Here is a 24,512-nt window from a genome sequence, read left to right as displayed (position 1 = left end):
GTGGGATAGCCTAGTGGTTAAAACGTTCGCTCGTCACGCCGAAGACCCGGGTTCGATTCCCCACATGGGTTCAATATGTGAACCCTATTGCTGGTGTTCCCCGCCGCGATATTGCTAGAATATTGCTAAAAGCGGGGTAAAACCATACCCACTCACTCAGTCATGTGCAAACAAAATAATTGAATGGCTTAGTTCATGTTTATGTATTAAACCAGAGACCCACATCCATTTGCTAGGTGTCAAACATTCTCGTTGACAGATTACTAAGCTTTCAAAATGATAAGCAGTGCACGTGTCGGCCATTTTGCGTCAGGGCTGTATCAATCATTCTAGACTAGGACTTCTTTTTGTGGTGTTCTCTTGGGGTCTGGGAGGCGGACTATGTTTCACTGAGTTCGATCATCTGTAAATGACAAAAACAGTGAGTTACGCTCTGGAGACGATTCCTACTCTTTTGTTTTAAGTCATATAAACAAACACACATAAATCGTGTGCCCGATCTAGGTGTCATTCGTACCATATATTGTTTGGTTGGTTGGTTGCTTAACGCCGCACTGAGACACTCAGAAAGTTTCCAGCTATATGGCGGCGATCTGTAAATAATCGAGTTTGGGCCAGACAACCCAGTGGTTGACATCAAGAGCTTTGGTCGGGGATGGGGTAGGCTGAATTGTATATTTCGAGAGCGCTGTTGAGGATGGGATAGGTATGCCGAGAGAGGGGGTAGTTATGTCGGATTTGGGGTGAATATTGGGTAGTTATGCTATGGTTTTCATATAGAACAAGTGTTTTTTTTGCACGCAAGTATTGCCTTGTTTTTGTGAATAAGATTAAGCAGCTTCATGCCATTCCTTTCATCTATGGAGAAGCCTCGTGTTCTATATTACACCTTCATTTCTCGTTTAAATATTTGTTCATTGCCGAAGCACTGCATCATAATTATGCATTTTTGAGGCATCGTGTATTGCGGGGAACTGTGATGCATCAGTGTATATCTTGTATACAGAAAACTAGACTTCTAAGTCTCTAAGGTAATATTTAATAGTTTACATTAACATTTCCAACAAATATATAAATAACAGTACTGTCCGCTCATTTAGACTTGCCTCTTTAAAGGATAAAGTTACTAAACAGAGACAACTAAGGGCTTAGCATTCAGTACAGCCTTGGAGCAAGGCTAACAGAAAACGTATGGCGTTGGCTTGGTGGGTATTCAGATAGCGGTCAAAGGGAGACAACTTGTAACGGACCAGAAAGTCCTATTTTTAAGCGTTTGCTCGTCACGCCGAAGCCAGGGGTTCGATTCCCCACATGGGTAAACTGCGTGAAGCCCATTTCTTGCGTTCCCCCGCCGTGATATTGCTAGAATATTGCTAAAAGCGGCGATGTAAAACCCACTCTCTCACTCACTTTTTGGAACTAAGGTCTCAATATTTGTGTGTTTTAACCATGTCTTTAGTTTGGGGTCATTGTAATTGCGGTGAAAGAATCACTTGTAGTGATAGTACCCAGTCACTTTGTAATGCTGGTAAAAGTGTTACTTTGAGTGCTGGTCAATATGGCACAATAGTGCATGTCAAAATGCACATTATTGTGCAGGTGAAAATGTCAATGTAGCTGGGATACAGGTCAAAGTTGATTGTAGTGCAGGTCAAAGACCATTGCATGAATGTTGTATTGATTGTTGTATTTAGTTTTACGCCACACCCAGCAATATTCCAGCTATATGGCGGCGGTCTGTAAATAATTGAGTCTGGACCAGACAATCCAGTGATCAACAGCATGAGCATCAATCTACACAATTGGGTATGCCACATCAAGCACCAGGCACTTGTAAGACATTGTCCTTGTCAGAATAGATAGTACATTTCCAGAATATTCATAAAACAACACATATAATACAATTTCAAACTTTTATTAATAAAAATAACAAAATCTTTCAACAAATTGAAGTTTTCTCGTTTCTCTTCAAAAACTTTACTATTACCGGTACAAAAATCAGATGTATTGTCATATAAAAATGAAAGTCGAACATTCCTTACATGCTCACTCTCAAGAGTAAGTACATCAACCATACATGATGTTTGGATTGGCTTAATAATCGCTGTTACTTCAAGAACTGAAACAATTCCTTTCTCTTATCTAATAACATACTTAGACAATTTCTGTAATTAATAAATAAATACAATTTTAACTTACGAAATATTTTTGGGTTAATTAACAATGTTTGCAATTCTATATATCTCTTATGTAACATGAAATATTTGGGATTTTACTTTCTCAGTAAAATACAGATTCTTTTACTAGTGTAATCCCTAATATTTCTAGAATCTGTATTCTACTGAGAGAGTGTAATCCTAATATAACGTGTTACATTTGACCACTTTCTAAATGGCATTGTGTATTCATATATATCTCATACAGATAAACATTATGCAATAATAATCTTCATTATGTACATATATACAATATACATATGGCCACACACTGACACGATATTTCACGTATTTTCCAGTTACACTTAGGAGCATTTCTTTCACACTAGAATAGCACTTTGAAAGATGAAATATTTGTCATACAATAAGTGTGGAACAGATTTTGGTAGCATTCTTCATCTTAATCAGTAATCACCATATAAAATGATATTGTTAGCTGACGATCTAGTTGACTACATACTGTAATCATATATAGTCGAATGGCATGTAGCACCAAGTGACCCTTGGTAATGGAATGATACAGTTGTATTGATCATGACCCAGATACTTATTCCCAAATTACAATTCAAATTGTTTGCATGAAGCTTTTAGCATGAAGGCTTTTAGCTATATTCCAGCAGTATCAAGGCAGGGGACACCAGAATCATCTTCACACCTTGTATCCATGTGGAAAGAAACAAACCCAGTCATTGGTGTGATGAGAGAACACCTACCCACTAAGCCCACACCTACACCTTTTTGAGTGGGTGTTAAATGTCACATCGGTAATATATCTTAATGTGTCTTAAACAACCCTCACGAATTATGGTGCAAAATGTCAAATAGTAGCAGGGAAATACTTTTTGGAATGGGTGAGTGAGTGAGTATGGTTTTACACCGCTTTTAGCAATATTCCAGCAATATCACGGTGGGGGACCCCAGAAATGGGCTTCACACATTTTACCCATGTGGGAAAGCGAACGCTTTAACCACTAGGCTACCCCACCGCCCCCTTTTTGGAATGAAAACGTATTAGTCATACTATTACAACAGGAGAAATTCTCCATTGCCACCACTTATGCTTTGCCAAGTATTCTTCTTTAGCGAGGACCAGGAAACATGATGCAGATCTCTTGTTGAAAAACCTTCACCTGATTAGAAGTCAGCTATTTAAGTATCACTGATGGTGAAGTGTTGCCTTAATGGACTTGTTCACATGTAAGTATGATGATGATGGTAGATGAAAACTCAAGTTCCAGGCCCCATTCCATATATAATGCCATCTTAGTGCTATAACCATCCAAAGTCTATGTTAAAGTATTCGGGTTATGATTGTGATTTTACGTCGCAATCAGTAATATCTAAGGTAAATGATGGCGGTCTGTAAATAAACGTGTCTGGACCAAGCAATCCAGTGATCAACAGCATGAGCATCAATCTACAAATTGGGTTATGATGACATGTCAACCAAGTCAGCGAGCCTGACCACTCGATCCTGTTAGTCGCCTCTTACGACAAGCATCGGTTGCGGAAGATCAATTTTAACCATCTTGGTGCTAAGATCACTTTGTGTAACAGAGCAATGGTCTAGAACCGGTACACAGAGTCTAAGATTCTAAATTGTCTTTATAAGTAACACACTAAACACGAAAGTAGCTGAAAAAGAAAGAGTTCCTTAATTTGAATCCAAGTTTGAGAAAAATGTCTGCAGTATTTTTGTAGGGTGAAATATGGGGATTATGTACTCGGAGACAAACTGTGTGTTGTTGTTACCATGGTAACAGCTTAGTTACCAACGCAGATGTTATTGTAGATGATGAGCAAACTGCCCTGTGCAGCTCAAAGATGATGATATGGAGATTACACTGTCCATCCAGTCTCTTGCCATTAGTCCATAACCCTACCCTGATGATAGAAAGTATGCGACGACACTACACTCTCTTTGTGCCACAGCATTTCCGTGTTGATATATAGCATAGTGTCCCTCCACTCTCTGCCCATGTTGATATACAGATTATAGCCTCCCACCGCTCTCTCTGTTGTCATAGCGATGTGGTATACAGATTCCCTACACCACCTTGTCATTACGCCACAGCATTACCAAGAGGCTGATGCCAGAAATAATGGCAATTATCTGCAAATAAACATCAAGTCATGAACAAGTGGGACAAGACAGAATAATCTTTGGACATGGAATCAGCCGGGTAGTTTTGTTTGTTTCTTGTTTAACACTACACTCAGCAATATTCAATCTACATGGCGGCAGTCTGTAAATAATGGAGACTGGATCAGACAATCCAGTGATCAATTGCACAAGCATCGATCTACGCAACTGGGACATGATGACATGTGTCAACCAAGTCAGCGAGCCTGACCACCCGATCCCGTTAGTAGCCTCTCACAACAAGCATGGGTTGCTGAAGATCAGTTCTAACTCGGATCTTCACGTACGGGTCACCTGGGAAATATATCATGGTCAGCAGTATTGCAGCTATAGAAAGGCAAAACGAATGAACAATCTCCAAATTAAAAGACTTAAGTTGCAGATTTACTGGACATACCTGACACACACCAAGTCCGATTCCTGCTGCTCCAAGATAGTAGAAGTTATCCTTGATCTCTGTTTTAACCTTCGTGAAGCAGGCCTGGAGATAACAACACACATTGTAGACACACAGATTGTTACAGATTGTAAATTAAGTAATGGGTAAAGAAACAGGATCCTTGTCATAGGTCAAATTTGAAAAATTATAATTAAGGGGGAATAACTCTAACAGAATATATAATCATAGCATAACATTATCTAATTACATGCCCTGGGCATAACAACATAAGACATAATCTCAGAAGTGCTGTACTTGAGGTTGATGATGGATTTTCACTAGAAACAGTTTTGGGCCCCAATATCATGTATGGGTCTGTGCAACGGGCAGTTTTAGATTTTGTCTCGTCATCTGGAAAATATGATGTAATCTAGACAGGCTCTCGAATGGCTTTGACAGATTTAGTTCTGTGGTTTTAAATCATTTTAACACTCTGTCATCTGAACCTACTGCTTTTTTAATGAATGAGTATTTCATGTTTCAGAAATGGAAGTGATTACTTAAGGTTTTTAATCCGTAACACAAAGCAGAGGTTATTCGATATATGTATTCATCTATCCCAATTAATAGTGTTGTCGTTCCTTTTGGCGATGAAATTACCTATGATTGTTTATTAAATCAAGTCAATGTGTTGGGTGCAAATAGGCCTCTTATTGGCCCACGTCGCCCTGAAACTATAAAACCAACCAACCATAATCAGAGCAATAACAAGTCCTAAACAATTTGTTCTTGGACAGAAAAGATAAAATCCACAAATGACAAAGTCCAGTATAAAGGTCAGCCCGGGTTGGTCTGTTACTTACATCTCTGTGGGCTATTTTGATTCCCTGTAATCCACAGCCAGAGAATCTACAGCAGGAGTCGGGGATCGTGGTCTTATCCCCTATCAGCCAGTCACTTGCATTGTTCACTCCACAGCACTTCAGCTGTACATAAACAGTTCAAATGTCTTTAAAATGTTATGGTCAAATTCTTATTGTTGATAAGTTGATACTGTATAGAATTGTTCATAATGTCTACATTTTACTATGTTTATTGTTTTTAGTTTTAGAATTATGAAAATGTGCAAACAAAAATTATTGAAAAAGTCAAACACTTCACTCCAACTCAGTAAAGCAACGGTTAGCAAGGGAGATAATTCCTTACTACCACAGAAAGTTGAATTCAATATGCTAACGCTGTCTTCGAGTGAGTGACTATGGTTTTATGTCATTTTTAGCAATATTCCAGCAATATCATGCTGGCCAACTCAGGAAATGGGCTTTACACATTGAACCAATGTGGGAACTGAACCTGGCCTTCAGCCTGAACACTCTAACACCCAGGCTACCCCACCACCCCTCCAGTAGGTTACTTGGCAATTTAAAATTCTGAAGTGCCACAACTGAAGGCTTTTGAAAACTTTAACTTGACTGACCTACAATTTGATTGATCAATACATAATCATAGTAACACTCGGTGACTTATGTTTTCATCTTCAAGAAGTATTCATTAAACAGTAGTTTCACACCAACCTTATTCTGAATGACGTCCCAAGAAGGAAGCGACAGATCGTTCTTCATTCCTTCCAGAAGCTCCTCCTTCAAAGTACTTTCAATCTTTAAAGTAAAAGAAATATTATTTAGATGGGAACAAGAACACTGTCCTCTGTAAGACTGACTGACTGAGTTTGGTTTTACGCCGCTTTTAGCAATATTCCAGCAACATCAAGGTGGGGGACACCAGAAATGGGCTTCACACATTGTACCCATGTGGGGAATCGAACCCGGGTCTTCGGCGTGACGAGCCAACGCTTTAACCACTAGGCTACCCCACCGCCCCTCCTCTGTAAAGAACTGAATGTGCCATTGGCCCAGCAAGCATAATCCACCAATATGTTGAATGAATGCTGTGGTGGATGATTAAAAGTATTTTTTTATTTAAACATGTCAAAGAGATTTTTCTCCCAAGTATAAATTCAATGTCAAAGATAATTCTAAACAATATTGTATTATGGGGAAACCAGCAGCAATAAGTTGTTTGCATTACTTCACATACACTGTAATTTTCCAGAATAAATTTTTATAGATACACATAGACTAATTGTGAATTGGTCTAAAACCTCATGGTCTGTGTGAACATACACCATGTCTGATAACTAAAACATGTAATAATCCACAGGTCTTTGGGAAATAAATACATCAACCAGAACTTGGATTTTGTAGTTCCTGCGACAAATTAGGCTTATGCTTAGTCTCTGAATGTATATAAAAATCCATTTAAATTGAAAAGGAGCCCGAGTGTGATGGGAGATTCAAAAGGAAATCCAGACTTGCTACATTTAAGGCTTTCACTGCAGGGACTGACTGACTGAGTTTGGTTTTACGCCGCTTTTAGCAATATTCCAGCAATATCACGGCGGGGGACACCAGAAATGGGCTTCACACATTGTACCCATGTGGGGATTCGAACCCGGGTCTTCGGCGTGACGAGCCAACGCTTTAACCACTAGACTACCCCACCGCCCAGCATTACAGGGAAGGCTAGTCAGTAGGGAAAATAATATTGTTCTGGGATTGTGAGACAGACTAGCTGTCTGAATACAAAGAAAGAAAGAAACTGACCTCATTCCTGTGCAGGAAGGCGATGATACCCACTGCCAACTCCATTATGAAGACAAATAGGACACACACCACAAACTGGAACATGCATATAAATTAATACATTAATTAACATATTGATTAATAAATCACTTTATGAAAATGAAAATTTCCAAAGGCAATTCGGTTAGAATAAATGTTAGTTGTCAACGTTGGATCGAGCTACTGACAGATATAATCTTATATATTATTTGATTGTGCATCGATCAACGGACGGAAATATTACGTAAATCGCAGTTTTAGGTATAAAGTCTTCAGTTATCCAAATTGTATTACATTTGATTTTTCCCACAAAACTGTGAAAATTGTATAATTCCCGACAATTTGCTTTCAAACACAAGCCAGATGTTGACCTTCCGATCGCCTCGTTTGGCCATATCCGGACATGCGCACAATTATCGCGCGCGCAAAGGCAGCTGATCGTTGTCAGTTCACTTTGGCGAAGTTCAACGCAATATCGTTCTATTTTCCCCATCTTCACGGCATGCTGGTGTTTATTTGGTAAGTATGTCCATCATGTATAATGAAAACGTAGGAATGCCGTTTTAAATCTAGCAGTAGCAAAGAAACTCCGAATTAGGGCTCATGTTTTATCTCACAAGGTTACCGGTATGTACATGTTTCTCAAAATTTAGTGGAAAGCCAGTTTTCCATGAACTTGTTTTGTTATTTTCAATATATTTGCATGCATATATTTGGCATTTTATTATAGAATCGAATAAGATTTCCTTTCGTACCCATCACCTGATCTGAATTTTGCAAATATACATTTTCAAATAATCAATGAAGTACATCAATATAAGGAACCGTTCATAATTAAATATATATGGCTGCGGGTGGGGGTGTTGATTGTAGGGTTGGAGGGTGGGGTGGGGTGTCACCCATTTTGTTCAGGGGAGCTAAGGGGTCAGCATTTTTGTACACACGCACTATGTTTAGAAATTATGGGAAGGGAGAGGGCGTCATAGATAATGTACATGACATGCAGGGTGGGCCGTCTCTTATTCTGTACATACTCCTTACACTTTAGGGGATGTAATTCACATTGTACATAAAATCAACATCACCCAAAGCCATACATTATGAACGGTCCCTAAGGGCAGCTATACACTATACAAAAATCGGATAGGGTTAATCAACATTTTATATTGCATCCCATTATTATGAACATTTGTTCGTTTGAATAGATCTATCAGTAAATGATGCATTGAGCACGCCCTGAACCCTGTCAACATATGTATATTATTGGGGTGAGGGGGTGGTGGAGAAATAAGTAAGGAAATGCAACGAAAATTTTCACTTTAAAATGTCTTGTGAAAGTCTTTGTTAAAGGATGAAATTGTATATAATTTATTTGAACTTTTATTTATTTACAAAAGTGTAACTTCACTAATGATTCTTTGATGAGACAATTAACAAAACTGCACCCACAGACTTTCATTCTTACGCACTTGTTTGGAAGGGATGTGATAATTCATGTCTCTTAAAGGTTAAAATCTACATACAAAAGAAGTAATTTTAATGTAAGGAACATTTAATTATGAAATAAGATTATTTTAATGGAATTTGCAGAAATCTCATCTTGAAGACTGGGTGGCAGCAATTTTGTGGATCACATAAAAGGAGCAAGGCTAAGGTAACACGTTTTAACATTTCAACTTGTTTCCAGTATATCCACCACAAAGTTTAAGAGAAAGATGATAATGCTCTTTCATTACCACCTGTTTTGAATATTTGTGATAATGTTTGGTCTTTTTTGGTGATAATAGTTGGTCTTTATTTTCATTTTATATATATAAGGTTTAAAATTTTAAGAGAAAAAAAATGACAATGATTTCTCCCGGAGATGTTTAGTTTAATGAGCACTCCCTTGCTTGGCGCCATATTGTTTTCGCCGCAAACAGCTGGATGCAAGATAGCACGCGAGAGGACAGAAGTCATACATTTATAGATACAAGAGATGTTTATTGCTGGGAAACACACTCTTCGGGTATTTGGTCAGCTGTAGAATTTGAATATGATGTTTTTATTATTGTCAAAGGGTAGGTTTTTCATTATTTGCAATCTAATATGTGTGCAGGGAAACATACTGAGATTTGGAAGAGTCCATTAATTGAAGTACAGGTGTTGTTAGATATCAGCGTTTTATGTACATGTTCCCTTGTTAAGATCATCTATCGAGCATATTATAGAGAAGGTGTATATTTGTAGTGTTTTAAATCAGAGTTATTTTCAGTGTATGACCTACATTTCAATATGTTTTGGCCACCCTGTCACCCCTTTGATCAAATAGAGTAGGATTTCCATTTCTTGAATTGAGAGTCAGAGATGCACTGTTTCCAAGAATTTGCGTGTGCCAGCTATGTTTGTTTACGAGTACATTTAAGTCTTCTTTGAGTGTAGATTGGAGTTGTAAGAGAGATGTTATTCAATGTCTTATTGTTCATGGTATGATAGATTATTTCTGGCAATGTAGAGTTTAATCTCATTATTTTATTGTTCATGATTCAGAGAAGCATAGTTATGACGTCACCAGATAATACGCACACATAATTCATTATATGAGAGATTTTCTAAGCGTTCCTATAAGAGATTAAGTGTAAACATTTATGAATTATAAAAAAGTTATTTATCTGAGTTTTATGAGTGTACAAATGACAAAGAGAGAGAGAGTAGATAATAGAGAATATATTGTATACTTATGAGAGCTCATTATTGTTTTCAGAACTCCATGATCCATACTTCCTTGTGTTTGGGAACAAAATGGTGTTGGGAGACCTCCCCACAATAGACTTGTTCTTTGACTCCAGAACCACCACCCATTTTGTTTTCTTATCATTTAATGTAAAAAATGGCTTTTGTTACAATTTATGACTCCTGGTAGCAAAATTGCTACATCAGTTCAACTTCTATTAATTTTGAAATAATCATTTCTGAGAATCTCTAAAGAAACCTTAAATCTGACAGAATGACAACAATCTTCCATTGTTTTGCAGGACAATGTCAAACAATTTGATGTCAAGAATGAATGTTGATGGGCAAACGGCAAGTTTTCTTTAAGAATACAAGGTTGTATTCAATCATCTCTGGTAAGTTAATTACCAAGTGCAGCATTTTCATCATGACCACATAGCAAATAATATATGACAGTAAAGCATTTCCTTATCCTGACTCATGCTCTTTTGCTTGTCTCCTTCCTCTTGCTAACATAGTGGAACACTTGTATCTCCCTAATTGAAGTTCCCTTCAATGTAAAATCACTAATTAGTACACCACGAAGTTACCTCCCTTCCACAAGCGCGCTGAACGAGGGCGCCACCTCTACCCATGTGCCTCACTCTTCCTTCTTCGCCCAGTGAGCTGGACGTGAGAGCGCCTGTGTCTCCCGACACACTATATCCTTTGATTATATTTAGTTAGTTACCTCGTATAGAGAGATCTATAGAGGTTTAGCTAGTATCTTTCAACAATTATATATTGATATTTAGTCGTTTCTACTGTTTATGCACGGACCGTGTTGTTGCAGTGGATTACGTTGATAAAAATTCTGTACTGTTGCACATTACGCTTTTTATTCTGCTGCTGATCCGCGATTTAATATGCCCTAGCTGTACTGCGCCATGTTTCATGTGATTCACGCTGCAGTTGCGATACTAATTTATCCAATTCTACCTTTAATAAATAATTACTTTGGCGCTTGAGACGCCGCAGCAGATAGGTCACGATGCAGAGTCTAGCATGACTGATACACCTGAACCCTCGCCAGTCTACTGCTGTTGGTCGACCCTCCCGCCTGGGTTTCCGCTTAGAATGGTGGAGAGGCGTGGGACGTAGTCCGCCGCTTCCAAGAAGCGCCCTGCTTCCCCAGACATCCCTTCGCCGCGACTGAGGGGTATTCAACTAAGTCTACTAGAACTTTCTCAGCCGAGATTGTTCTCATCGCAGATTTGGGCCTGTATGATGATCAGCCGATCATCATTCCTGATGTACATCAAAGAATGACTGATGTCGGCAACAGTGATGTCAGCGCAGATCAACATTCGATGATCTTCCTGAGGGTCCCGCCGCTACTAACACTCAACGCAGACTTCGCACGACCCCAGGGCAGCCGACCTCTGAGGGGAATTCAACGAAGTCTACTAGGACTTTCTCAACCGAGATTGTTCCAGCCGCTGAACTTGGCCTCTACGATGATCAGCCGATCATCATCCTCGACGATGAGACAAGTAGCGACCGTGACAGCTACAATGACATCAGCAGAGATCGCCATGCAGCCTGATGTCTCTACACTGATGTCAGACGACTTACCTGAGGGCCCCCCACCACTAACAGCGCAGAGATGGCACCGACTACTTGCCGCAGACCATCCCAGACGAAGCTACTACGGCAAATCATGGTCGGATGGAGGGTCACTACAGACTGGAGAAGCAGCCAGCCCAGAGTACGAGCCTTCGCCAAGGCTCCAACTTAGACAACACTCTAGAGGCACCTCCAGTCAACGAAAGCAGTTAAGACGATGCAGCCTTCGCGAAGGAAGTCGCAGACCACCTTGGACGAAGGACCCAGATGTACAGCTTCGGAAGGCCTTCGCGGCGGATAGATCATCACATTCCTCGGCTTCATCCTTAGATGCAGACTCAGCCACCAGACCTCACGGAAGCCTTCGCGAAGCTCAAATCGCCGCTCCCCAGCACCGAACGCAGAGGAAGCTTCGCTGGCTGCTCGCCATATGCTCAGGAAGGCGCTCGCATGGAAGGCATTCATGGGCGAAGGCACTCGGGAAGGACACCCGAATATAGATCGCCATTTAACAGAGTCAAGGGACTACTCAAGAGCTTCGCGAAGCTGTCAATAGTCTCCGATCTCCTCGTACATCACCACATCGATCGCCTCACAGGTTACCACACAAGTCTGCACACAAGTCTACATCACCTTCCTAGAGTGGCAGTACGACGCAGACATACCTGATGAAGGAAGACGACGCAGATGCTATCACCCTACCTCCGATTGCTGCGGTAGCACAGAATCTAGACATAGCATCCCATAAAGCCACAAAAGTTCAGACACCATAATTGCCGAACTTTCACGCCTAGAAGTTTTCCACGCACAACATGGACCCTTCTTCAAGGCTTAAGACATCGATGAAAACTACAAGTTGATCATCGATATCAACAATAAGAACTACAATCGTAAATTGGTTCAGTTGAATCCATGACGAGACGTATGTTCGTTGGCCTAAATAGATCTAGAACGATCATTGAGACACTTATCACCAGATTTCGTAACACGACTTCTGAAAAATGATAAGATGATCCACTCGGCCCTACTTATGCAGAACCAGCAAGTCCCAGGTCGCCTCCGCGAAGGAGCTAGAGCCTCACCAGCTACAAGGGACGTCGCGGAGGAGGAGAAGCTTCGCACGACCCCACATCCTGTTAAACACAGAGGCCATTCGCGAAGCAAGCTTCTATTATATATATATATATATATATATATATATATATATATATATTCTAATCGACTTTGATCGATACCTTCGCGAAGGTCGCTAAGGCTAAGTGGCTCCAAGTCTACTTCACCAGTAGATCTAGAAGGGATACTTCGAGAGCTTCGTGAAGTCTCCGGCGCTCACCGAGGAAGTCTCCTCCAAGGTCTCCATATACTAGCCACTCGCCATATATAGCTACTCCTCAGTCCGTTCAAGACATCGCATAAGTTGTCTATCAACTGTATGCCAGATGCCGCCTATAAGCCTACGCGAAGACAATTGCACAGGCTATTTACAACACAGAACGCCGCTGTATTAATTTGTCAACGACGCTTCATAGATCTTCACAGAAATCAACTATTCCGTATAAATTGCTAGTATATGCAATCCCGACGACGATACGATTATCTACATGCGTGACCATTACGCATATCTGCAGACAATTCAATATCGAAATTGAACAGCAGCCTTGTTACAGCGCAGTATAACTCATAATCGCCAACATTTCTGAGAAGAAATATGTACAACAAATTCAGCTTTAATTCTACAATTATGACGATACATTCATGTATACAGTCTACAAGCTGACAACTTACAAGTTATTGTACCTTTTATATATAAAGAAGTCGGAATTATATTCAAAACTGAAGTACTTTCACGACAGCCAGGAAAATAACCTACCCAGCATTAATATTACAGAGCAAGGTATTTTGCGCCGAAGCTTCGCGCGTTTACCATTAATCCTCGAAACACGTGGTCACTCGGGTAACTTCGGAAGTTACGATGAAGACCGATGATTGTTCTAATATCAACGACGCACTATATTATACAAGGTTCCTTTTCCTGCTACACCGGTGACATCACAGCGGGGTACTCTACAGAATCAAAATGCCTTATTCTGATTGGACCCTCGATGAACAACGCCCTACACAGAGGTCGAGCATAGTTCACAGTTCAAGACATAGGTTGCAAGTGACAACTTTATATCAATGAACGAGCAAGCCTCCTTACAGCCCAGTTAACCTGAACCTTCATGATTAGGCTGCTTTCTTCAGGTTAGAGACCTCCCCTGTCAAGTTTAGACAAGGGCACAGCAGTCAGGCGATTTTACATAAAGTTCATCGAGGACACAAACTCCCGGTTGTGCAGACATACATCGCCAAGGACATCGCAACGATTTACCTAGACGACGTGATACAAGTGGATCGAAATCCACAGCGTTTCAGACTACACCTGAATTTCATCATCAAGCTACTAACACAACTAGATGGTTAGTAAACCTACTAAGTTTCTGTTTGGAGAATAAACGGAAGTTTCACGTACCAACTTGGGGATATGAATATAGTGTTACAACACCTCACAAGTGAGGTTTATGAACATGCCTGGATGACATACTTGGACTCCATGATACGATGATGCTATCACGCTGGCCAGCAAGAGCACTGTAAATTTATCTCCACCAAACCAAACAGGAAGAAAAAATACAACAGATTTTTTTCCTCTATCATCAACTTACGCAGAGTGTAGTCTCACGTACTATATCTCCGTTTGGATCAGAACTGTCATACTACGTGCATACAAGACAGATGGACCTAATCCGACCCTCCATGAGCTTTAATACTCTTGATATTAGAGCCCTAACTTCTACAATTTCATCTACACAAATGTTATTTGAAATAATGGAGGGTTTATTACTGTAGATCCGATATGGTGGTTGCCAACCATTATCTGAGAGATATCACCACCGAGGACATCTCAGGTATCCACCAATTCGATCCCATGGTCCTTGCACAACAGTTGACAGTTCTCGGAGAAGATAAGTCAATCTTACAGATTTTTACTTATCTTATAACAGTACTAAATAGCTTCATGCTATATATAATTTGCTTAAGCTCGTTTTTATCATCACAGTGGTTACATGATAAATGCATTAGCTAACAAACTCTACAGAGTTTTTTGGCTATTATATACGTAGCTTAAGTCAAGTATATTTTAAGCATAGTACTATACTCATATTGTAAAAATACATTAGCTAACAAACTCTACGGAGTTTTGCTATTATATAGGTAGCTTAAGCTCATTCATATCTTAAGCTCAGTACTATGTTTATATCATATAACTATATTAGCTAACAAACTCTAAAGAGCTTTTGCTATTTGGCTTAAGTTTCATCATATCTTAAGCAATATGGTTACATTATAACATGTATTAGCTAACAAACTCTATGGAGTTTTTTGCTATTATATATGTAACTTAAGCTTATTCATATCTTGCTTAGTACTATGTTTATAGCATATAGGTATATTAGCTATCAAAACTCTAAAAGAGTTTTTGCTATTATATATTGGGCTTAAGTTTTCATCATATTTTAAGCTTTATGGTTACATTATATCATGTATTAGCTAACAAACTCTAACGGAGTTTTTGCTATACATATGTAGCTTAAGGTTTCTTCATATCTTAAGCTCAATACTATGTTGATACCATATAAGTATATTAGCTATTAAAACTCTAAAAGGTTTTTGTTATTATATATTTAGCTTAAGGTTTACTTCATATCTTAAGCTCAATACTAGGTCTAAATCAACATAATAAAATGTATTAGCTATCAAACTCTACGGAGTTTTACTATTATATATATATAGCTTAAGTTTAATCATATCTTAAGCTCAGTACTATGTTTATAACATAAAAGTATATTAGTTAATAAACTCTAAGGAGTTTTTGCTATATACATTTAGCTTAAGTCTAATCATATCTTAAGCTTAGTACTATGGTTACATTATAAATCTATTAGCTAATAAGCTCTACAGAGTTTTTATTATTGTATATGTAGCTTAAGTTAATTATATCTTAAGCACAGTACTATACTCATATTGTAAAAATATATTAGCTAACAAACTTTACTAAGTTTGGCTATTATATATGTAGCTTAAGTTAATTATATCTTAAGCACAGTACTATACTCATATTGTAAAAAAATATATTAGCTAACAAACTATACTAAGTTTGGCTATTATATATGTAGCTTAAGTTAATTATATCTTAAGCACAGTATTATACTCATATTGTAAAAATATATTAGCTAACAAACTATACTAAGTTTGGCTATTATATATGTAGCTTAAGATAATTATATCTTAAGCACAATACTATACTCATATTGTAAAATGTATTAGCTAACAAACTCTACAAAGTTTGCTGTTATATATATAGCTGCTTATTCATATCTTAAGCTCAGCACTGTCTATATCATATAAATATTTTAACTAACAAACCCTAAAGAGGTTTGTTATTATATAATTAGCTTAAAATTAATCATATTTTAAGCTTAGTGCTATGTTTATATCTTAAAGTATTTTAGCTAACAAACTCTAAGGAGTTTATACTAGCATATTAACAAGCTTAAGTCTATTAGTCTTAAGCATTGTATTAATATTATATATACTTATCATAATAAGTACATTGTAATAACCTCTATATGGCAGCTGATAAGCTGGCAGCAGGAATTCATCAGTTCAATGCCTTTATGAAGTTCTCATAGGGTTATTACAATCATCACAGTTCAAATCACTAATTATTAAAATCCAAAGTATTATATATTCCCACCTCCGCCTGTTGGATTCTACAAGTTAAAGAGATGAGTCAGGATAAGGAAAAATATGTAATTTTTGAGTAAAATTGATATTTTATACTTATCCTGACTCATGAGGTCAGCCCTCCCATCCTCCCCAAATAACACTTTGGATTTCCTGTAAATTCAAATGTTGGGCCCAGTATATGAGGAGAGAGTGAGGCACATGGGTAGAGGGTGGCTCTGCTCCCTATGTTCAAGCAAGAGGAAGGGAAGGGAGGTAACTCGTGGTGTACATTAATTAGTGATTTTACATTGAAGGAACTTCAATTAGGGAGATACAAGTGTTCCACTATGTTCGCAAGAGGAAGGAGACAAGTTAAAAAAGAGCATGAGTCAGGATATAAGTATAAAATATCAATTTTACTCAAAAAACGTTGAGGATCAAGCCTATTCTCAACGTTGAAACAACGCTGATGTGCCTGCTGGGACTGTATTGAATACAACTGTTAGAGTACCTGTAACTTTAGAAAATAAGAACTGAACATATCCCAGTTTAAAACATTATGTTCATTATTTTCAATTTGCGCTCTTTTATAAACCCCTGAGTCATCAATATTATAAAGATAGAAAAGTACAAATGGATTCTTGACCATACCCACAAAAAGTTCAACAAATGGCTAAACTTAAAAATTTAAGCACAGACCATATCAATTTTAGAAGGCTATTTCAAGCTTCCTATGACAAGGGAGGAAACTGGCTATGAAATAGTCAGTTACCTCCCTTATCACAGAGTCGCCATAGGAGTAGGTCCACAGACTACCAGTGGGAGTATACACACGACTATATGCTTGATGCTTTCACCACTTTTGAATTTCAGTTACAATAGTAAAGAAACCATTGGTGATACCAATTATAAATGTGCAGTGCCCTTGAAATGCATTGTATACATGCATCAAACAATGCTTACATCATATACATCATAAAAACAGCTATGGTCAGTATTATCAAAAAAGATTATTTTTACCAAAATTAATTTCTTCCAGCATTCCAACATAAAGTATCTTGTGAAATACCATTTTTATCAAATTTACCAGCCAATGTGGTCATGTAACTTGCGATAAGATACCAATCTGTATTCTGATTTTACGATGCATCACAAACCCATGTTCCCACTCACCATGATAAGACAGCATTTCTGCTGCATGCAGGCGCCGATGAGGCCGATGATGGAGACGATGATGACGATGGTGCCAGCTGCTATCATGACCAGAGGGACACTGACGTACTTGCTGTCCACGAGGACGCCCAGGAAGTCGGCCTGGTTCAACTGTACCCAGGCTCCTATTCCCACCATGGCGAAACCCATCAACTAAAGCAAGGGGAAAATCATTAGATGAATTTTAAAATTAAATAAAATCATATAAAGGAATGTCAAGAAACAATATCGTCAGTCATGTATGCAGATGTTAAAATATGCACATGCTGTGTCACAATTTATTTCCACTGGCATATGGCATGACTGACTTCCATATTTGGTGGACTTACTGTAAACTTTCAATTCAATTCATTTTTCATGATCACAATAATCAAATATTCATGAATTTTCTAAAAGAAAGTGTTTGTACTTGAATTTGCATGTTATTCATCAATGCGAGATATGCAAAATGGAATCCATCAAAGCCAGCAGGATAATATTATACATATAATAACTCCTATATATTTAATTTAATGTTAATGTGGCTACTGGTTATTGTCATGATAAATTAACACTGTCGACATGATCAGAAACACGTCCAAGAATTTATTGTCATTGTTTCACTGAATATGATGAACAACACTGATGATGATGATGATGATGACTGATGACAAAACATGCAAAGACTTTATTGTCATTGTTTCACGATGATGATGATCCGATGATGATGATGCTGACTGCTGACGTGTTATTGTATTTATTTCACCGTGAAGATCCAGATTAGAATTGATCTTCAGTAACCCATGCTTGTCGTAAGAGGCGACTAACGGGATCAGGTGGTCAGGCTCCCTAACTTGGTTGACACATGTCATCATGTCCCAATTGCGTAGATCAATGCTCATGCTGTTGATCACTGGATTGTCTGGTCCAGACATGACTATTTACAGACCACAGCTGGGTGCGGCATAAAACTAAACTCACTCACTCACTATTGTGTTTATTACCCAATATTCATGATATGTCACCGAAACAGTCATATTCAGCTCATAGTTGACCTTTGGCAGCCTTACTGATCATCTTTGTTTTAAAAGATGATTATAAACAGTGATACTGTGCATGGAGCTTTGAGGATACTATTTACTGCTGGAAACTCTCTAAACCCATATATTTTTTTAACCGTGAAGATCGAGGTTAGTAACGGTCTTCAGCAATCCATGCTTGTTGTAAGAGGCTCGCTGACTTTTTTTTTCTTTTTGGGGGGGATTCAAATTAATGAGATCTTTCTTTTTCAGTTTCTTTCGTGTTTAGTATTTTACTTATAAAGAAAATTTAGACTTGTTGACACACGTCATTGTATCCCAAATTGCATTGATCATGCTTGTTCATGATGTCAATCAATGGATTGTCTAGTCCAGACATGATCATCCACAGACTAATGTAATATAGCTGGCGTTAACAACCTGGCCTGACCTCTCGATCCATCTATACAGTCCTCTCTTACATGCATTCATTGGTTGCTGAGAACTAGTTCTAGCCGAGATCAACAATTGCTCTTTGGATACCAGAATAATTTAATCTGTTTGTTGTTCATGTGTTCAGTCAAACAAAATTTGAACTCACCAGGAATAGAATGTCCACCAACACGAAGAAAAACTTGGTGAGTTTCAGCGAGCAGCACATGGTGGCAGGTTAGAGGAGCTGCAACAAGTGAAAGGTGTGTTTTATCTGGAAGGGTGTTGGCCAAGCACAGATACAGATGCTGAGCAGCTGTGAGAACATTAATTACAGGGATTGTCTAGGATTACAAACCAAGCACCATTGGCATCAAAATTGGGGCAAAAATTATATTTTGTTCTATTTTGCAGACTTTATCAATGTTCTTACGTTCTTTAGAAATATTTAACACTGCATTTTGAATGTTCAATGCAAAAAATCAAAACAAATCATTAAAGCATCTTCTATGACCCCCTATTACCTATAATCCTACCCAAGTATACAACAACCTATTACCGAACCCACCCAGGTATCCTACCCCTATTACCCAACCCCACCCTAGGTATCAGACCCTATTACCCAACCCACACAGGTATCCCCAGGTATCGGACCCTAATACCCAACCCACCCAGGTATCCAACCCCTAATACCAGGTATCCACACCCAGGTATCCTACCCCCCTATCCTACCCCAACCCCAACCAGGTATCCTAGGTATCCCCTATTACCCAACCCACCCAGGTATCCTAACCCCCCTAATACCCAACCCACCCAGGGATCTTACCCTAATACCCAACACACCCAGGTATCAGACCTCTATTACCCAACCCACCCAGGTATCCTACCCTATTACCCAACCCAACCCAGGTATCCTACCCCTATTACCCAACCCCACCCAGGTATCTGACCCCAAATACCCAACCCACCCAGGTATCCTACCCCTAATACCCAACCAACCCAGGTATCAAACCCCTATTACCCAACCCTACCCAGGCACAACTTGAAAAAAACACCCAATATATTTTCAAACAAGGACTTTTATATAAAAATACATTCAATGAAAACTTGCATTTCAGAACACATTTATCAGTATTTTCAGTGAGTGTTACTTATTATCCATGATCCGAAAACCACTGCCCACTCATAACTAGGTATAGTACCAAATCACATTAACTATGTAATCCATTAATCCAGTCCTGTAGATGACTGCTAGAGCATGATCAAGACCACCTGTATATTAACCAACCACCCTGTATGGTCAGCCAGACTATACACAATGGTTAAGTGACGGATTTTGATCACTAGTTCATCATTTAAAGAAATTAGAAAGCACTCGTACCAACATTTTGGCAAGAAATGGTATCAAACACTGAATTTCTATTATTAGTCTTTTGGAATTTGATTCCATTTCGTCACGATGAAGACCCGGGTTCGATTCCCCACATGGGCACAATGTGTGAAGCCCATTTCTGGTGTCCCCCGCCTTGATTTTGCTGGAATATTGCTAAAAGCGGCATAAAACTAAACTCAGTCAGTGATTCCATTTCACCAAATTGGGGCTTGATTTCGGTGTACATTCATCTTCCTTCAATCTACTTCCTGCAGTGAAATCCATGTAAAATACCATATTCTCTGTATGTTCAATCAATGAAATAATATTAATCATTATTTTAGCTGTGCTTAAATATATGGACATTTTCTTGTCCCTCCATTAATGTTAGATATTTTTTTCTGTGAGTCATATAATTTATATGATGTCAATCAGGTTTCTATAATTGTTCCATCTCACAAATCACCATGGCACTGGTGGCAACATTTTTAAATTTGTCTATTTTCAAAAATTTCAAAATAACATCAGTTTTAGTTTTATTTATAAAGTCATGGTGTGAAGTTGACACCATCTGAAACGCCAGAAAAACAGTTAAATCAAATGTCAAACATAGTATGTACTATGTATTACCATGTACAAAATTATTAGACTCTCAGATTTCCAGATACATGGCCATTGCTTGAAGAAAACAAAAGGACAAAAATACCAACACCTTGACCTGGGTTGACTTAACACATCAGATTATTGGATAAGATGATTAATGGGAATTTGCTGTATGTACCTACTGGATTATACGAAAATATTCTCATTTGGGTGTACTGAACGTCTCAATTTTATGACACAACCTCCCTTTTGGTTCATACAAAGTAATTTCTATTTTGAGTGTTCTACCATATATTACAATATATTACAATATACTTCTTTTTCAAAATGTTCCAGAGAACAATATCTTCCATGAGAGTATTAAAAAAGTCACAACCCTATTTTTTTTCCTTTTGTGACTGTGTCATAAATATGTCTGTTTGTCATTTTTAAGCAAATGTTGTGATGGAAACCACACAAAGAATTAATATTTGAACAGCAAAATGAGAGTATATTTGTTCATGACTGATGGACCGGGCCACTGCTTCTCTTATACTCATGCCAATAATGGTTGTCACCCCCTTCAATTTTTTTAATTGGAGAGGGGGTGTGGGGTGGGTGTGAGGTGGGTGTGGGGTTGGGGTGGGGAGGGGGTGACAACCATTATTGGCATGAGTATCTCTATGATGAATAAGGTAGTGACTTAGACAAGTTTTCTCTTGCCACCTTAACCATTTCTTATTCCCCTGCTGTGGAATATTGCTAAAAGCAGCAAAAGACCATTCCCACTCACTGCAATAAATACAACCTAAGGAAACAGTCCAAAATGAGTCTTCCTTTCCCGAGGATGGCATATTATTAAAATCAGGTATTCTTATATATAATGTCAGGTGTCACTTGTAACTGTTTAGGGGGCCGTCATAATTTAGGGCTGGGTGGGGTGATGATGTTTTATGTTGTTGTTAATTTGTTGTTTTTGTTTTTGTTTGTTTGTTTTTGTTTTGTTTTTTGGGGAGAGAAAAGAGAGGAAGGAAGGGGAGAAATGGGGGACCATGCCCCGCAGCACCCATTTTGTTCTGGGGTAGGTTGGGGGGTGGAGGGTGTCATCAATTTTGTGCCTAAAATTATTAAAAATAAATATCTTATGTAACATAGGGTCATGGAGGGTCCCATTTGACATGGGAGAGGGGTGGGGATCTTGCTTTGAACATAAATTTGGGGGGGTCATTAACTTTGTACATGCTTTTCCATAAAAATCATCGTCACCCCACACACACACACGCCCACACCCATACCCAGCCCAGCCATAAATTATGAACAGTCCCTAGAAAGAACTAATCCAGAAATCATTAGATTGTTAAAGGCACAAGATGGCAAAATGGACACAATGTATGTTCATCATACTCTTTAATATACAACTATATCATATTTTTAATCGAATCCTTACAGCAATGGCAAGCGATAATGTTGTTGTTATACAAAAATTGTTACTATATGTCCAATGTTACATTTTTTAACCCTAACATTTCTGTCTCTCAATGTCATCTGGATAACATTGCTACGATGAAAACAAGGGGGAACCCAATTTGGACATGAAAAACAACAGAGAGTAATCAAGACATTGCACGTTAAAATACTTTGATATATAACACTAAATGACTAAATATCATCTACATTACATATTAATTTGTACATTACATATTAAACATTTCATAACAGGTTTACATACAAAATGTTCATGTGAGTGTATAGATATCATTCAAAATAACCACCCAGTTCAATAACATATCTGATTTGACGAGAGTTGCTTTTTGATGTAAGCTCTGTTTAAGCTGCCATGTTCAAACAGATCTGCCATGGTGCTATGTTGTCTGTTTTGACATGGAACCTTACCTATAAATCACACAATTCTCACCTGTATCTACTGTGAAGTTAAAAATCGTGTCTCCAAACGCCTGTTGCCGAATGAGCAATATAAGGTGTGGGTTTCGCGTTGTAGTCTTGCCTCAAACACAAATCCAATGGAAGAGCTAAAAATACCGACATTCTCGATCAGGCAAAACCCGTCCTGCAGGTTCTCAATGCGAGTCGTCTGCTAGCTAGACTTTCCGCGGCTCCAATTCATTATAATCCACCCACATCGCAGGCAACCATACACGTTTCTGCTTTCAGTGATTCCGCAAACTTCATAAACAGTTTTCATTTGAATATTATTGAGTTACAAGGGTCTGTTACGGGTATTTTGTTGTGGAACTGTAATGCTGTAAAGGACGTTTGTTGGATATGCCTGAGAAAAGGTGTACAGTGTTGTTTAACGCCGCACTCAGCAATATCTCAGGTAAATAAAGGCGGTCTTTACATTATTGAGTCATGAGCATACACTATGATGACATGTAGTATGTTGACTAGATGAATATGTCGAGTTCGGGGTTGGGATGTATATGCCGAGATGTGGTATATGTCGAGAGAGACACAGGGGCTTGAAACGCAAAGAACAGGCATGATGAAGGGTATTATTAACACAATATAAATGATATACTGTGCTAAGATCCCGTCAGTGAAAAATGAAAACTGTTTATGACGTATGGTCATTTTTTTATTTATTATATGTTTTAATTGTTATTTTTATTTATTTATTTATTTATTATATTTTATTTATTTGTTTTTGATTATTATTTTAAAAAAATATTTTTATTTTATTTATTATTATTATTTTTTTGTTATTTATTTATTTTTATTTTTTTTTTTGGGAGGGGTATTTTATTTGTTTCTTGCGTTACAAGACCCTGTGGGAAAGGGGGGGGGGTAAATATGGCATGAGCGGGTTTTTTAAAATGTTATGGTGTAGTTTTCATATAGAGACGTCGTCATATATGAACGAAATATTCTCCAGCACGACGTTAAACCCCATTTCATCTCACCTCACCTCATATAGAGACGACTAACGGGATCGGGTGGTCAGGCTGTCGGAATTGATTGATGGGTAACATCGTATTTCATTTGCATAGATAGAGGATCATGTCACTGGACTGTCCGGATCGGACTTGATAATTTCCAAAGTGATATTTCGGTTGTTTTTAAATTTATCTATTTCCTGTCTTGTACATGTTTTCCGAGTATTGGCAATTGTATTCAACTGACAAATACAATTGCAATATCTCTCAGTAGTCCCATTCTTGGCCTGACATCAATGGGGTTGAGTACTCACAGACAACGCAATTTGCAGTGAAGAGTTACCTTTTCAAACGTGCCATAATTCTAGGGTCTTGGATTCGGGACTCACCCTAATTGTGATTATTGCTTGTGTGTACCATACCAGGACTGACTGACTGAGTTTGGTTTTACGCCGCTTTTAGCGATATTCCAGCAACATCACGGCGGGGGACACCAGAAATGGGCTTCACACATTG

The 24,512-nt window shown here is 38.3% G+C and overlaps 1 protein-coding gene across 1 annotated transcript; it reads right to left on the bottom strand.

The window, feature by feature from the left end:
• Window positions 1–3,820: 3,820 nt before the first annotated feature.
• On the bottom strand, window positions 3,821–23,156 carry LOC124262253 (tetraspanin-9-like). The gene is made up of 8 exons (XM_046696738.1): window positions 23,018–23,156; window positions 19,318–19,395; window positions 17,680–17,871; window positions 7,402–7,476; window positions 6,313–6,396; window positions 5,602–5,724; window positions 4,757–4,840; window positions 3,821–4,329 (listed from the first exon to the last, which is right to left on the bottom strand). Exons 2-8 carry the CDS (start codon window positions 19,375–19,377, stop codon window positions 4,264–4,266), a joined length of 684 nt encoding a protein of 227 aa, XP_046552694.1. The 5' UTR covers window positions 19,378–19,395; window positions 23,018–23,156; the 3' UTR covers window positions 3,821–4,263.
• Between the last annotated feature and the right edge of the window lie 1,356 nt (window positions 23,157–24,512).

The sequence above is a fragment of the Haliotis rubra genome, unplaced genomic scaffold (genome assembly GCF_003918875.1).
Source record: "Haliotis rubra isolate DU_JTF1 unplaced genomic scaffold, ASM391887v1 Scf83, whole genome shotgun sequence".
In the NCBI taxonomy this organism is placed as follows: domain Eukaryota; kingdom Metazoa; phylum Mollusca; class Gastropoda; order Lepetellida; family Haliotidae; genus Haliotis; species Haliotis rubra.
The sequence above is the reverse complement of the archived record's forward strand: the minus strand, read 5'-3'. Positions and strand labels throughout refer to the sequence as shown.